The sequence below is a fragment of the Dermatophagoides pteronyssinus genome, unplaced genomic scaffold, assembly GCF_027571235.1.
Source record: "Dermatophagoides pteronyssinus isolate colony J.1.1.1.1 unplaced genomic scaffold, Derpt_VIB-CSIC_2022.12 sq0005, whole genome shotgun sequence".
Taxonomy (NCBI): domain Eukaryota; kingdom Metazoa; phylum Arthropoda; class Arachnida; order Sarcoptiformes; family Pyroglyphidae; genus Dermatophagoides; species Dermatophagoides pteronyssinus.
Window position 1 is genome coordinate 1,069,837 of NW_027461529.1, and position 16,574 is coordinate 1,086,410.

A 16,574-nucleotide genomic window follows, 5' to 3' on the forward strand; every position below is an offset into this window, starting at 1 on the left:
AATACGTTCATAAAATAATTAGATTTTGTCGATAGATGACTGAATTAATGATGAAAAATAAATAGAATCTAAATTAAAATGAATCTTTGAAAATTCTATGGTAAAAGAAATGTCGGTAAACAAAACAAAAACAAAAAAAACATTATTTGAATAATGTTTGGTCAGTGTTGTTCATTTGAAACAATTGAATAAAACTTTTTTTTTCAAGAAATTCTTGAATCAAGTAATTATAAATGGTTGCGTTATTTTTTATAATTTTTTTCCTATTATATTTCTAGCAATGATATGTATCTTAGTTGAAAATTCCTATTTTTTTCATAGCAATTTTATTCTGTTGTTTTTTTTCAACATTCATTGCAAATTAACAAAACAAACACATAAAGAAAGATTCGTTGATAACAATTTTATGGCTTATAGGAATTTTCAAATTCATTGCACGGATGAATGGATTTGAGGAAGTTACGACATTCAGTTTTTTCTATTACTTTGTTGAGTTCGAGTATCGATGGTGCAACTTCCTTGTGATATTTTTAACCTTTCAATAGTTGAACTCAAAAAATCATAACCAATGAAAACAATGCAATGGAAATTGTTGGAATTGTTGCAGAAGGTGATCCAAAATGTCATCAACATGGTTTAAAAAATGAAAAAAACCAATAAAATTGATAAAAATTGTTGAAAAAACTTTGAAGGAAAAAAATGATTCTAATAATCAACAGTCATCAAAATGAATCAACATTCTTCATTACATCTAAATAAAATTGATCATTTTTTTTATTATCGATCGAATCTTATTCAAAAAGAAAATAATAAATAAATAAAGTTTGAAGAAAATCATTCCAAGATACATAAAAATTAAAATGATTCTGGAAAATTTTCTCAAAAGATTGATCTAATAAAGAGAGATTGATGATGAGATCAATTTGAATTATTGATAAAATCAAATTTATAGCGTAACATAAATTTTTAAATTTCCACTTGAAAAACTATATTCATTTGGGGTTTTTTATAAAAAAAAGGTCATATGGATGTTAAACCAAGAATAAAAAGATAAAGATAAAAAAACAACCGTTTTATAAAGTTAGATAGTTATGACGGTAAATTAATTAATTAACAACATTCATTCAAATTATATAACCGGATAGTTCCGTTATAACTGAAATCAGTAACCAAAGAAGAAAAAAATTTAAATAATAATGAATGACTGTTGAAAAAAAGGGATAAAAACAGCAACAACATATGAATAATAAAAAACAATGAAACTGAATAAATGATGATGACCGAAGCAGCCCGAAAACCAAAACAAAACAAAAAACCAAACCAAAAAACAAAAATCTGGCCAGTAATAAAAATATAAATGTGTTTTTGTTTTGTTTAATGCACTTCCGAACAAAAAAAATAACAAAAACAAACAAACAAGCAAAACTTCCGCTACTTTATTTCCCGTTTATTTGCTGTTTTTTTTTGTTTTGGTGAGAGAATGTCAAGGGAATGTTGATGTTTATTATTTATTGAAATTATCTAAATTTATTTTGATAGTTGAAAACATTTAATCAAAAATTGAATTTGTAATAAAAAAAATGTATTGAATATGATATAAAATGATGTAATGTTATTTTTTTTGTTTCATTTCATTTTACCTTTGCTGTTTTTTTAATACAAATGTAAATGGACAAAACATAGAATCGTTATAATAATAAAAAAATTATTTGATCAATAAATTCTTCTTAAAGTCAATTTTTTTTTGATAGATCTAAGTTGGAATAAAACTTGTATTTTGTTTTGTTTTAGTGTTTCAGTTATATTTACAAAGATAAAGTAACGAGAATTTCAATTGAAAACAAAACAAAACAAAAAACAATTTTGTTTTCTTATTTACTTTTATTGCTTTAGGCAACAACAACAACAAAAAATAACAATAGTGAAAAAAATGATGAAATGATTTATTCCATCTTTCACAACAACAACAACAACAACAAATTCATGAATTTCATTTACATTCATTGCGGTTGTTGATTATGATAATCATGATAAAAAAAATGGGTGATGACGTCCGTGAAATGATCTAATTTCATTCATTCATTCATCCATCCATACAATTTGTTGTTGTTGTTTTATTATTATCATTATTCTAAGCCAAGTTCTAAATGAATTCAATAATTTGCCTATATTCATCTTAGCTAAATGTTGTTTGTTTTTCTTCTGTTTTTGTTTTTTTTTCTCTTACGAATCGAAAAAATAAAAGAATGAAAATATAATGAATGAATATAATTCGGCAATGATTAATCCTTGTGTTGAAACATTGTTGTGTCAGGATGATAAAAATGATGAACCAAAATGGAATCGAGTTTTTTTCATCAAATTTTTCTTTTGTTGGTCACGACAATTTCTAATTTTTTTGTTTGTTTGATCCATTTAAATAATGAATAAAATAAATCAATCTTCTTTTTTTTTTTGGTACGATCATTGACATGAATTATCAGACAATATTGAACATCATTAGGAAAAATTTGCATTTCAATTTTGAAAACACTATTTCGAAACGAAATTGCAATCAAAAAAAAAAAAATTTCGTAAATTTTGTAAATTTGATAATCGATAATTAAACTATTGAAATGATAGAAAAATCCTTAGATATTAGACTTCAGATTTCATATTGAATGAGCAATATTTTAAATGAATCTATAGAATATTTGAATTAAATAGTAGAGAATAGCAAATTATTAAAAAAAACATCTTGCTGCAACAATACAGGAAAATTTAATTTATAAAAGTAAAAGAATGATATGAGCATATCATTTATTGGGTTCAAACGTCTCTAATAATTGAAGAAAATGATGATGACGACGACGACAATCGTAATTAATAAATTGTCAAGAAAAAAGGGGAAAAAAAGATTCATGTGACCAAATTGAATAAATAAACAATTTCATACGGTTGTACCGTTATCAGATGATATATTACATTGTCATTGGAAAAATATGGCATAGTCTTGGTTTTTTTTTGTGTAGATGAAGAAAATAAATTTAATTTACATTTCTTATTTTTTTTTGTTCATTCATTTTATTTGATGAAAATAAAACAACAACAACGACAAAAACAAAAATTAACAAAATCATTCATTATGATGGCAGAGAAAAATTTACGGAAAAATTTCTCAATTATAAAATGAAATTTTTTTTTTAAAGAAGAAGAAAGAGTTAACAGTTGAAGAATTTTCTTGTTCAATATAATGATTTGATTTTTATTTGAATTGACAATAAATAATAATTGAATATTGTGAATAAAACAAATAATTTGTGAACATAACCGTAACTTTTTGTTCATTCATTCATTCATTAAATGATTCAATCAATCAATCACTTGGTAATTTTTCTGGCGTTATAATATGAATTTCATTCTTTTAAGTATTTATCATGAATAAATTGATTAACGAATAATGAATTTAAACATAATATTTGAAAGTCAATGACAGCACTGAAATTGTTAATAAATTCAACCATGAAAATTCGATGAAAATTTATTAACATTTTTAACCATTCTTATAACCTCTCTCTACACACACACATACACACCCAGTCATTTATTTAAGGAATAAATTAATAAACAAGAGAAAAACAGTTATAAAAACTACCTTCAAATCAATCAATATTTTTTTTATTATTAAATTTGATAATTATCATAAAAAAAACAATAGGAAAAAAAAATTAATGAAAATTCAATGAAATATATTTAGGTGTTTGTTTGAATAAAACAATTGGATGAAATCGTTAGGATTATATTATCATGTTAATGAAAATAAGTTTAGAATAATCTCAATGAAAATGATCGATCGATCAATCAAAATCAATCAACCAACCAACCAAACCTGTTGAGGGCCATCGCTTCTTAAATTAAGGTGCAAACTTTTTGCATGACAAATTGAAAAAATTTCAATCCGATAGATTACATACAGTGAAGGATGAAATCGAATAATTTTTTTTTCGTTAATTCAAAATGATTTCAATATTTTGGAAATTGGGAAATTGATCAATTTTAAAATTTCATCATCATGCTGATTCATCATCTGAAATGTTTTCTGGTTGTTGTTGTTTTTTGTTGTTGTATGTTGTAATCAATCTAATCATTATTGTTAACGAATGATTAGATTCATTGAAAATGCATTCAAATGTGATTGAATTGCTCTTCATCTATTTGATGGACATATATTCATCGATGATGATGATGATGATGCTCATGATAATGTGTTCATGATTCTCTCATCATCATCATCATAATCGAATGTCATCATAAAAACATGACCAACAATCAATTTTGATTGTTTTCAATCAAATATACTAACCACTTTTCTCATTATTAACATCATCATCATTATTATTATCAATTATCATCATTCAATTGATTCGATAAATTCGATTGACCGTTTGATCTAAGAGCTATTTTGAATTATTATTCTTTTTTTTTCATTGAAAATACCGTGATTGTTGTTTTGTCTGGAACACTTGAATGCACTAGCTCTTTTTCCCTCTTACATTACCAAAATCAAATATTATATATACTCAACACTGTTGACTACACTTAAGATATTTTTGTTTTCAGGGTTAATAGATTTTTTTTATTATTTTGTTTGAATTTTTCTTTTTTCTTTTTATTTTGGTTCAAAAATATTATAGAATTATATTATGGTTGGAAGAAGATGAAGAAAAAAAATTGAATTTTTTTTATACATGTTTTTTTAGTGTGTGTGTGTGTTTTCGATTACGATTCCATCGAAAATCGAAATCGATTTGACAATTTTTTTTTTTGGTTTTTCACTAATGGAAGAATATCAAACAGGACAGAATGAAAAATAAGTTTAAAATCGATAATGATGAGATTGAAATTGAAAATTGGAATTTTAAATTAAGTGAATCTATAGAAAGTTGAAAATCAAAGAAAAAAAAACGTTTTTATTGAAATACACACTTTTAGTATTTTGATGATGATGATGTTTTTGACCGGCTGTTTTTGGTTGTACCAAAATTGAAAAATGATTGACCAACTATTGAAATATGATAGAAAAATAGGGGAAGAGAGGACTTGAAAAATCGAATCAATCAATCAATCGGTCAATCTACCGAACTCTATTCATCTCAACATTATACCATCATCATCATCATTTTCATCATGAACAGAAACAGAAGTAATAGAATTGAATCAAATCATATCAAATATTTGGGCTCAATGTATTAACTGAATATAGAAGCTAAAAGTTAAAATCTTGAAATTTTTAATCAACATATTAAATTATTACAACATAGGAAAAAAACATGACAAAAAACTTTTTCATTATAAAATGTAATTTTTATTTTTTTAAAAGGCCAAAATTCCTGTTAATAAATTCATGTTTGCAGTTATAAATAAAATGGAATAATATCACTATTTTAAACAAAAACAAATATATAATTGCCATAATCATCATCATCATCATTTGTTTTTTACATGCATCAGTTTTTCATTTAACATCTTTTTCATTTTTAAATTTTATTTCCCATCATCCTCATTCATTCATTTTCATCATTTGTCCATTTTTGAAACGAAAAATAAAAATTATCAAGTTATAATGTCATAATAACATGTTCAACAACATCTTCATAATATAACAACAATCCAATGTCATTGTCAGGTGAGGCACCAAAAAAAATCAGTTTGGCATAAATGTGAAACTTTCCAACAAAAAAATGTGTTAGATTGTGTTTGTATTTCTGTTATTTTTTCAAATATTATATTTAAATGATCCAACAAGGCCAAACAACCCTATCGCGTTTTTTTTTTTTCTTTTGGAAGGTGTGTATTATGTCTAATGCTATCCGATCGTTAATTTTCATGTCAATGTTGATTTGAATGAAATGATAAAACCTTTTTTTTTGTACTTTTCTGTATGTGATTTGAAAAAAAAACATCTTTGATAAAATTTTCATATTTCATTATTCTTTTATAATTATTTTATTATTATTTTTTTTTTTTTTTTGAAAATTTTAATTTGATTGCCATAATCACAATAATCATCATTGATGATCATTGTTATGATCAGGTTCTTTGATGATGATGATGATGATGAAGATGATGCGAATGATAATGATGATCGCTATATAGCTGAAAATGAATTTTTCTTTTTTTCTCTTTTTTTTTTTGAGGAAAAATTTTCATTTTATTTTATTTTTTGAATAGCCTTGAGGAACTACATTCACAAACATCAATTTTTTGGTCGTTGGATTTATTCACAAATTTAATTGGACTTTTTTTCATTCTCTCTCTCTCTCTCTCTCTCTCTCTCTCTCTCTCTCTCTCTGCACTTGTACTTGATTGGCTATTGATGTTTGTTTCTCGCGAATCTTGTTCGGTTGACTCAACCATACACACGAAAGATACATAGACATATTATCATATGATATACATCGACAATCAACCCGACAAATCATTCAATCGATTGAATTTTGAAGAAGTAAAGAAATCAAAAATATTGCAAAGATTGTCGTCATCATCATCATCATCAGATAGATGAATTTTTTTTGTGCCAAAAGAAATAAACGAATAAATGTTGATGCAAATTTGAATGAAAATCAATGACAAAATTTCATTGTTCTCCTTGCCATTGTAGTTTCAACATTTAAAAAAAATAAGGAAAAGAACTATTCTCATGATCATGATGATAATATCGTTCAACAAATTTCAATAATCGATAATCAATCGATAAATATCAGCTTTATGGTTTTTTTTTCTTGCGAGAAAAAAATGTGCAATACAAATGATCATTATATGATAAATATGATAATAAGAAAAAAAAACAAGCAGCAAGGAAAAATTGAATAAAAAATATATAATTCACATAATTCTAATGCATAAAGTTGCCTATTCTTTTTTTCTTGCTACCAAAAAAATGAAGAATTTATGCGATAAAAATATATTAGATTCATAATATGTGATATGTTTGTTTTCGTAAACAAAAACAAACCACGTGCGATATGATGATTAAAATAATTGCCAAATTATGATTAACTCATAAATTAATTGCTTGTTTGTACGTATGTTATTCTAAACGATTGTTCGTGTGATTTATTGACTTGTCTTGATTGGTTTTTTTTTCACTGGCTGGCTGGTTTCAAGATTCATTAATAGATTTGGGGTTAGGTGCTTTTTTCATTTTGTTTGTTGGTTCGATCCATCTTGTGATCCATCCAATGGATGATGATTGTTTGTTTGTCCATGATCGTGACAATGAATTTTTCAAATAATTTTTTACACATATATTTTCTTTATTAATATTTGTTGCTTTCATCGTCGCATCTTTTTTTTTATAAATTCATCATTCATTTATTTTTTTATGATTATTGATTGTTGTGTTGTATGGTGCAATCATCAACAACAACAACAACAATATAATATCAATCGATGGTCATTGATTATAATAAATGAATGAGAATTGTATGTAGTCAGCAAATGAAAAAAAAAAAACATTTTTTCTTCTTCTTCATTTTCTCATTCTCAAATTTATTCATGTTTTTTGTTTTGTTTTTTTGTTTTGTCTTCTTTTTCATTGAAGAAAATTACCGATATATTAAAATTGATCAATTCGATTCGATTTGAATTGAATTCAAATGATTTGTATGAATAATTATATATGGAGAAGAAAAAACTTTGTGTTTAAAAAGAAAAGGATAAAGCGAGAGAGAGTGTGTGTGAGAGAGATAGCGAATGAATAATTGAATATGAATTTTTTTCTAATGATTTTTTTTTACTACCTAGCTATTATTTTCCTATTTAATTTTGTAAAAAAGATTTTGTTTCCGCAAACCAAATTGTGAAGAATACTGAAAAATTTCATTTCCTTTTTGTGATTATTATTTTTTTTTTAAATTTTTCTAAATACTTTACCTCTCATTGTTTACCTCCATTTTTTTCCACAATTTTTATAAAATAATTTTATTTCGTTTAAAAACTAGAAAATGACAAATTGTAATTTATCTCATTGAATAAATGATTGATTGATTGATTGGATAAATGAATGAATGGTTATAAATGATATTTAAATTTTCTGCTTTCCGATTTGTTTTTTATTTTACCATTTTCATAAAAACTTTTTTTTATTGTTGTTTTTGCATGATATTTATTCAAATATATAAATGGTAATTATTCTGTATGAAAAGAATAGCGATCGATTCCGAATGTAATGTAAACCTTTTTATTTTTTAAAACAAAAAATATTCATCCATCACCATCAAAAACAGTTGTTGTTAATAATATAAAATTCTACATGTCAAAGATTTGTTCAATTTCGATGTATCATGTATCTTTTTCTTATTTTATTTTCAAACAATTTCATTTCATACAAATACAACAACATATGCAGATCATCTGTTTATTTAAATTTGAATTTATATAAAAAAATATATATTTGAACGGTTTTTTTTCCAAAATAAATAATCCAAAACAAAATTTGATTGATTAATCAATCAATCAATCGTTATCATCGACGTCAAATACGTGAAATATTTTTGACAAAAATACGATTAATAAAAATGTTGATCACAATCATTTTTTCTAAATCATTCGAATCAAGTTTGTCAACAATTGTCGTTATGATAATCATGAGAATCAAAAAAAAATAAACAATTTGTATATTCAAGTAATTTTCCATTGATTTGTTAATTAATTAATTAATTATTTCATTATTGATTATTTATTTACATGATTTACGACAAAATATTTATATGGTTCTATTTGATAAATATGTCATGATGTACGTGAAAATTCTCATGAACAATCGTCATAACATTCACAAACTTTAAGTTTCAGAAAATATTTCCTTTATCCTTGTCATTTGATATAGAAAAAAAAGATTCCCACAAAAATTTATTAATTAATCAAATTGACTTGAAAATTTTCCAATGATCTGTATTTAAATTAATCAACAATATTTGTTTTTTATTATTATGTTCGATCGATACGTTTAATTATGAATAAACGAACATTGCAATATGTAAATTTTTTTCAGATTAAAATAATGATGACATCCATAATGACGGTTTTCGTTTTTGTTACAGTTACGGTTGTTGTTGTTTATTTTTTGGACAAAATATTTTGTTTTGATCAAAATGAAATTCTAGAAAATTGGATATAAGAATCGTTGAAAAAAATAAGAAGAAATATTAGTTGACAAACAAACAAAAAAAGGTAGATGATGGAGAATAATAAGAAAAGTAGAAGGAGGAGGAAAAGGTGGTACATTCGATGATCACTATTCAATGTACCATTTTACTGTATGTGATAATGATGATGATGATAATTGATGGTGACGTCATCATTATACATTGATTCTTTTAGTATTTATGATATTTGATTTTGGGCTTCGTGTATATGCTTTTTTTTTACCTATCCAATGTATGTGTTTCAGGGTAGTTGCAATGTGTTTTGTATCTGTGTATGACTACATTTACCATTGTATTTTAGGTTCCAAGGATGGTATCTCTGTTCTTTCTTACTTTCTTTATTTGATATAATAGATATTTTGTTATGTTGATTTGGTTGATTGATTGTTGTTGTTGAAATGAAAATTTTTTTCCAGAAAAACAAAAAACAAAACATAATCCATTCAACCATTTTGGTCATCATCATCATCATCATTTATGCCATGTGTGGATACACACGCACATTTGAAGAGAAGAAGAACAAAATTCAAATTACAATCGATTAATAATTTTTATATTTTTTCACACTAAAACAACATTGAATATATATAAAATTGTGTTATTGTCTGTAATATTTCAATTTATTATTCAAATACATTTTTTTTGTTGAATCAAAATCACTAGTATATATAGCCAAAATTATTGATGATTATTGTTTGTTTTTTGTTTGCTTCATTAATATAAAAATAAATCAAATTCTCATTGATCAAAAGAATCATCATTAATCATTATTCTGCATTACCATTGAATTGGTTGAATTCCTTTGATTTTATATTAATCATTGATTGTGAAGAAGAATTTGAAAACAAAACAAAACAAATTTTTTATTTTTTTTTATTTTAATAATTGTTGAAATCATAATTATTTTTATTATTATTGCTGTTTAAATTAATGTGATAATTGTTTTCGATTCATTCAAAAATTACAATCCAATTTGCTGTGTTTCAAAATAAATAAATTTTTAAAATTTTATCAACAAAATCATTTGAATATAAATTTTATCAAATTTTATTCAATATTCTTCTAGCAAAATGATTAATACAAGTTATCATCGAACTGTTGCCAAAAGCAAACATTATCATTGTATTTGTTTATCATCATCATCATCATGGATTACATTATCAACGATGACCATCATCATTATCATTATGATCATCAATATTATCGATAATGTGAATGGCCAAACGAACGTACAAGATCAATCGATTTGTCAAAAACATTTTGCTAAATTCACTAAATCACATACAGCATGTGTAAAACCGAATAAAAATTGTCGATTATCAGAGGTAAGTGTTTTTCATTTGTTTTGTTCAATTGCAAAAATAAAATTAGAATCCTTGAATTGTCAGAATAAAATGAAAGTGAAACAACAAAATCAAAGATCAATCTTATCTTATTGATGATCAAAACGTACCATATCAGAACAAATTGCGATCGAATAAAATTAATAATTGTAAAAAATAAAAAATGTGAAAAAAATATTATTGATTAGTTTTCTTTTATATGTTCAAGGTTTGTGGGACTTAAGAAGAAAAAAAGTTGCTTTCATCGTCGCATCTTTTTTTTTTATAAATTCATCATTCATTTATTTTTTTATGATTATTGATTGTTGTGTTGTATGGTGCAATCATCAACAACAACAACAACAATATAATATCAATCGATGGTCATTGATTATAATAAATGAATGAGAATTGTATGTAGTCAGCAAATGAAAAAAAAAAACATTTTTTCTTCTTCTTCATTTTCTCATTCTCAAATTTATTCATGTTTTTTGTTTTGTTTTTTTGTTTTGTCTTCTTTTCATTGAAGAAAATTACCGATATATTAAAATTGATCAATTCGATTCGATTTGAATTGAATTCAAATGATTTGTATGAATAATTATATATGGAGAAGAAAAACTTTGTGTTTAAAAGAAAAGGATAAAGCGAGAGAGAGTGTGTGTGAGAGAGATAGCGAATGAATAATTGAATATGAATTTTTTTCTAATGATTTTTTTTTACTACCTAGCTATTATTTTCCTATTTAATTTTGTAAAAAAGATTTTGTTTCCGCAAACCAAATTGTGAAGAATACTGAAAAATTTCATTTCCTTTTTGTGATTATTATTTTTTTTTTAAATTTTTCTAAATACTTTACCTCTCATTGTTTACCTCCATTTTTTTCCACAATTTTTATAAAATAATTTTATTTCGTTTAAAAACTAGAAAATGACAAATTGTAATTTATCTCATTGAATAAATGATTGATTGATTGATTGGATAAATGAATGAATGGTTATAAATGATATTTAAATTTTCTGCTTTCCGATTTGTTTTTATTTTACCATTTTCATAAAAACTTTTTTTTATTGTTGTTTTTGCATGATATTTATTCAAATATATAAATGGTAATTATTCTGTATGAAAAGAATAGCGATCGATTCCGAATGTAATGTAAACCTTTTTATTTTTAAAAACAAAAATATTCATCCATCACCATCAAAAAACAGTTGTTGTTAATAATATAAAATTCTACATGTCAAAGATTTGTTCAATTTCGATGTATCATGTATCTTTTTCTTATTTTATTTTCAAACAATTTCATTTCATACAAATACAACAACATATGCAGATCATCTGTTTATTTAAATTTGAATTTATATAAAAAAATATATATTTGAACGGTTTTTTTTCCAAAATAAATAATCCAAAACAAAATTTGATTGATTAATCAATCAATCAATCGTTATCATCGACGTCAAATACGTGAAATATTTTTGACAAAAATACGATTAATAAAAATGTTGATCACAATCATTTTTTTTAAATCATTCGAATCAAGTTTGTCAACAATTGCCGTTATGATAATCATGAGAATCAAAAAATAAACAATTTGTATATTCAAGTAATTTTCCATTGATTTGTTAATTAATTAATTAATTATTTCATTATTGATTATTTATTTACATGATTTACGACAAAATATTGATATGGTTCTATTTGATAAATATGTCATGATGTACGTGAAAATTCTCATGAACAATCGTCATAACATTCACAAACTTTAAGTTTCAGAAAATATTTCCTTTATCCTTGTCATTTGATATAGAAAAAAAAGATTCCCACAAAAATTTATTAATTAATCAAATTGACTTGAAAATTTTCCAATGATCTGTATTTAAATTAATCAACTATATTTGTTTTTTATTATTATGTTCGATCGATACGTTTAATTATGAATAAACGATCATTGCAATATGTAAATTTTTTTCAGATTAAAATAATGATGACATCCATAATGACGGTTTTCGTTTTTGTTACAGTTACGGTTGTTGTTGTTTATTTTTTGGACAAAATATTTTGTTTTGATCAAAATGAAATTCTAGAAAATTGGATATAAGAATCGTTGAAAAAAATAAGAAGAAATATTAGTTGACAAACAAACAAAAAAAAGGTAGATGATGGAGAATAATAAGAAAAGTAGAAGGAGGAGGAAAAGGTGGTACATTCGATGATCACTATTCAATGTACCATTTTACTGTATGTGATAATGATGATGATGATAATTGATGGTGACGTCATCATTATACATTGATTCTTTTAGTATTTATGATATTTGATTTTGGGCTTCGTGTATATGCTTTTTTTTACCTATCCAATGTATGTGTTTCAGGGTAGTTGCAATGTGTTTTGTATCTGTGTATGACTACATTTACCATTGTATTTTAGGTTCCAAGGATGGTATCTCTGTTCTTTCTTACTTTCTTTATTTGATATAATAGATATTTTGTTATGTTGATTTGGTTGATCGATTGTTGTTGTTGAAAAGAAAATTTTTTTCCAGAAAAACAAAAAACAAAACATAATCCATTCAACCATTTTGGTCATCATCATCATCATCATTTATGCCATGTGTGGATACACACGCACATTTGAAGAGAAGAAGAACAAAATTCAAATTACAATCGATTAATAATTTTTATATTTTTTCACACTAAAACAACATTGAATATATATAAAATTGTGTTATTGTCTGTAATATTTCAATTTATTATTCAAATACATTTTTTTTGTTGAATCAAAATCACTAGTATATATAGCCAAAATTATTGATGATTATTGTTTGTTTTTTGTTTGCTTCATTAATATAAAAATAAATCAAATTCTCATTGATCAAAAGAATCATCATTAATCATTATTCTGCATTACCATTGAATTGGTTGAATTCCTTTGATTTTATATTAATCATTGATTGTGAAGAAGAATTTGAAAACAAAACAAAACAAATTTTTTATTTTTTTTTATTTTAATAATTGTTGAAATCATAATTATTTTTATTATTATTGCTGTTTAAATTAATGTGATAATTGTTTTCGATTCATTCAGACATTACAATCCAATTTGCTGTGTTTCAAAATAAATAAATTTTTAAAATTTTATCAACAAAATCATTTGAATATTAATTTTATCAAATTTTATTCAATATTCTTCCAGCAAAATGATTAATACAAGTTATCATCGAACTGTTGCCAAAAGTAAACATTATCATTGTATTTGTTTATCATCATCATCATGGATTACATTATCAACGATGACCATCATCATTATCATTATGATCATCAATATTATCGATAATGTGAATGGCCAAACGAACGTACAAGATCAATCGATTTGTCAAAAACATTTTGCTAAATTCACTAAATCACATACAGCATGTGTAAAACCGAATAAAAATTGTCGATTATCAGAGGTAAGTGTTTTTCATTTGTTTTGTTCAATTGCAAAAATAAAATTAGAATCCTTGAATTGTCAGAATAAAATGAAAGTGAAACAACAAAATCAAAGATCAATCTTATCTTATTGATGATCAAAACGTACCATATCAGAACAAATTGCGATCGAATAAAATTAATAATTGTAAAAAATAAAAAATGTGAAAAAAATATTATTGATTAGTTTTCTTTTATATGTTCAAGGTTTGTGGGACTTAAGAAGAAAAAAAAACAAGAAAAAATTATATAATCATCACAAATAGTCAAAAACAAACACCGAAAAGAAAAAATTCTTGTTACTATTATATATTAAATTCTCAAAGTACATTTTCTTTTTCTTTTTTTATTGCAAAAAAAACCAAAGCGAAAATGAAATAAAATTTTGTTTTCGTATTTTTTTGTATCATTGAACAAATCTCAATGATTCGAAAATTAAAAAAAAACAAGTTATATCATCATTATTATCAATTGTCTCTTTCTATATAACTTTCTCTTTTTATTATTTTAATTATCATGATGATGATCGATGATTGATCAGTATATCGATCAATTATCAACAACAATATTCAGACACGAATATACACAATTTTCTGTTTCATTTCATTTATCTAGTGTTAATTAAGAGTTTTATTCTCGAATAATAATTTATTTATTTTTTTAATTTTCCCAACATTATAAAATGATTTTAGCAAGGAGTTGATAAAAAACAACGACAATTAATATTGGATATTCATAATTATTATCGTAATTTAATAGCGAGTGGTAATGAAAGTAATCTTGGTTTTCCATCTGCTGCCAATATGCTTACGTTAGAATGGGATGATGAATTAGCCTATGTAGCACAGAAACATGCAAATCAATGTCGTTTCGAACATGATTGCTATGATTGTCGTCGTACAGGTATGCAATTTTTTTCCAAATCATAATCATCAATATGTAAATGAATTCATTGATGAACAAATTGTTTCGTTTTTTTTCTAAAAAAAGAACGTTATCCGGTTGTTGGTCAAAATCTATACATATATCGTACGACAAGATCAAAAATCGATCCAGATTGGCGAAAAGTAATTCGTGAATGGTATGAAGAGATTAAGATTGCTCCACCACAAGTAGCATTCAGTTTTGATCTATTTCAATTAAATATTGGACATTTCACACAAATTGCCTGGGCAGAAACTAATCGAATTGGTTGTGGTTTTACAACATATTCTGATTATGAGAATCCTGGTTCCGTTTTTAAAACTGTTCAACTTTATACATGTAATTATGCACCTGGTGGCAATTATTTAGGTGAAAAAATGTATGAAAATGGTACACCATTAAGTAAATGTCCACCACAATATGGAAAATCGAAAAACTTTCAAGCTTTGTGTGAATTTGTTGCCAATTGGGATTCGAATATTAATGCATACGCTTTGGTTGATAATCGAATCGATACGAATCTATTATCGGGTACGCCAATCGAACATCCATCATCAACATCACTTTCTATCATCAATAATAATAATAATAATAATCAATATTTTACCGTTTATAATCGTATTGAACCAACAATGGCTACATCGACAACAACTCAACGAACAACAATAACAAATACACCAAAATCAAGAACATCCAGTTCTACTAGAAGAACTAATAGTAATCGACGTAAAAATACATCAAATAGAAATGGAAATCGTAATCGTTCTCGTAGTCGTACAGCAAATAATAATAATCGAAATAATTCCAATCGTCGTAATATTTCGTCATCTACTAATATTATTGATCAACAATGGAATTCTCGATTGAATAATTGGAAAAATAATTCAACAACATCGACAACAACAACATCACCATCAACATCAACATCATCGTCATCATGGAAATGGAATCAATCATCATATGATTGGAAAAAATGGCTAACAAATTTCACGACATTCACTAATTGGACCAAATGGGAATCAAAACCACAACGTACAATTATTACTAATGCCAATATTAGAACCACTGGGCAAGTCGATCCATCTATACGGATTGTTACGTCAAGTCGATCTGGTTCCAATAATAATAATAATAATAATAATGGAAATCAAAATAACAATGTTCCATGGCGTTTGACCAATATTACTTGGTGGACGAATTGGACGACAACAACGAATACTCAACCAAAAGCAATAAATCGTATTACAACTCGACTGCCAACATACACCTGGTCATTATCATTAGGGTAAAAATCAAATGAACAAATTATCATCATTTAATCAAAATAATAATAATTTCTTTTCTTTCTGTTTTTTTTTCTTAAATTTTTCTCAGTTTACAACGAGAAAATGAATCTAGTGCTCCAAATTCCTGGTCCAGATCAATAGATTTGACGCCCAATCGTGCCAATAGTGCATTATATTATCGTAACAATAGATATAATTACTATTGAAAAAAAACAAATCAATAAATGTGAAAGATAGATAATAATAAAATTACACACATAATATACTCACCAAAAAAAAAAAAAACTTAGAATCAAGAGTGTGTCAATTTTTATTTTATTTTCTTGTTTGAATCATTGAAATCCAATAATTTTATCACCAATTATTGTATTTTATTCTATATTT

General features: G+C 24.8%; 1 protein-coding gene across 1 annotated transcript; it reads left to right on the forward strand.

The window, feature by feature from the left end:
* Window positions 1-10,200: 10,200 nt before the first annotated feature.
* Window positions 10,201-16,561, forward strand: LOC113789550 (uncharacterized). Its single transcript, XM_075819851.1, has 5 exons — window positions 10,201-10,513; window positions 13,706-13,961; window positions 14,673-14,883; window positions 14,971-16,189; window positions 16,279-16,561. The coding sequence occupies exons 2-5, from the start codon at window positions 13,710-13,712 to the stop codon at window positions 16,394-16,396; spliced, it is 1,800 nt and encodes a 599-aa protein (XP_075675966.1). The 5' UTR covers window positions 10,201-10,513; window positions 13,706-13,709; the 3' UTR covers window positions 16,397-16,561.
* Window positions 16,562-16,574: the final 13 nt, after the last annotated feature.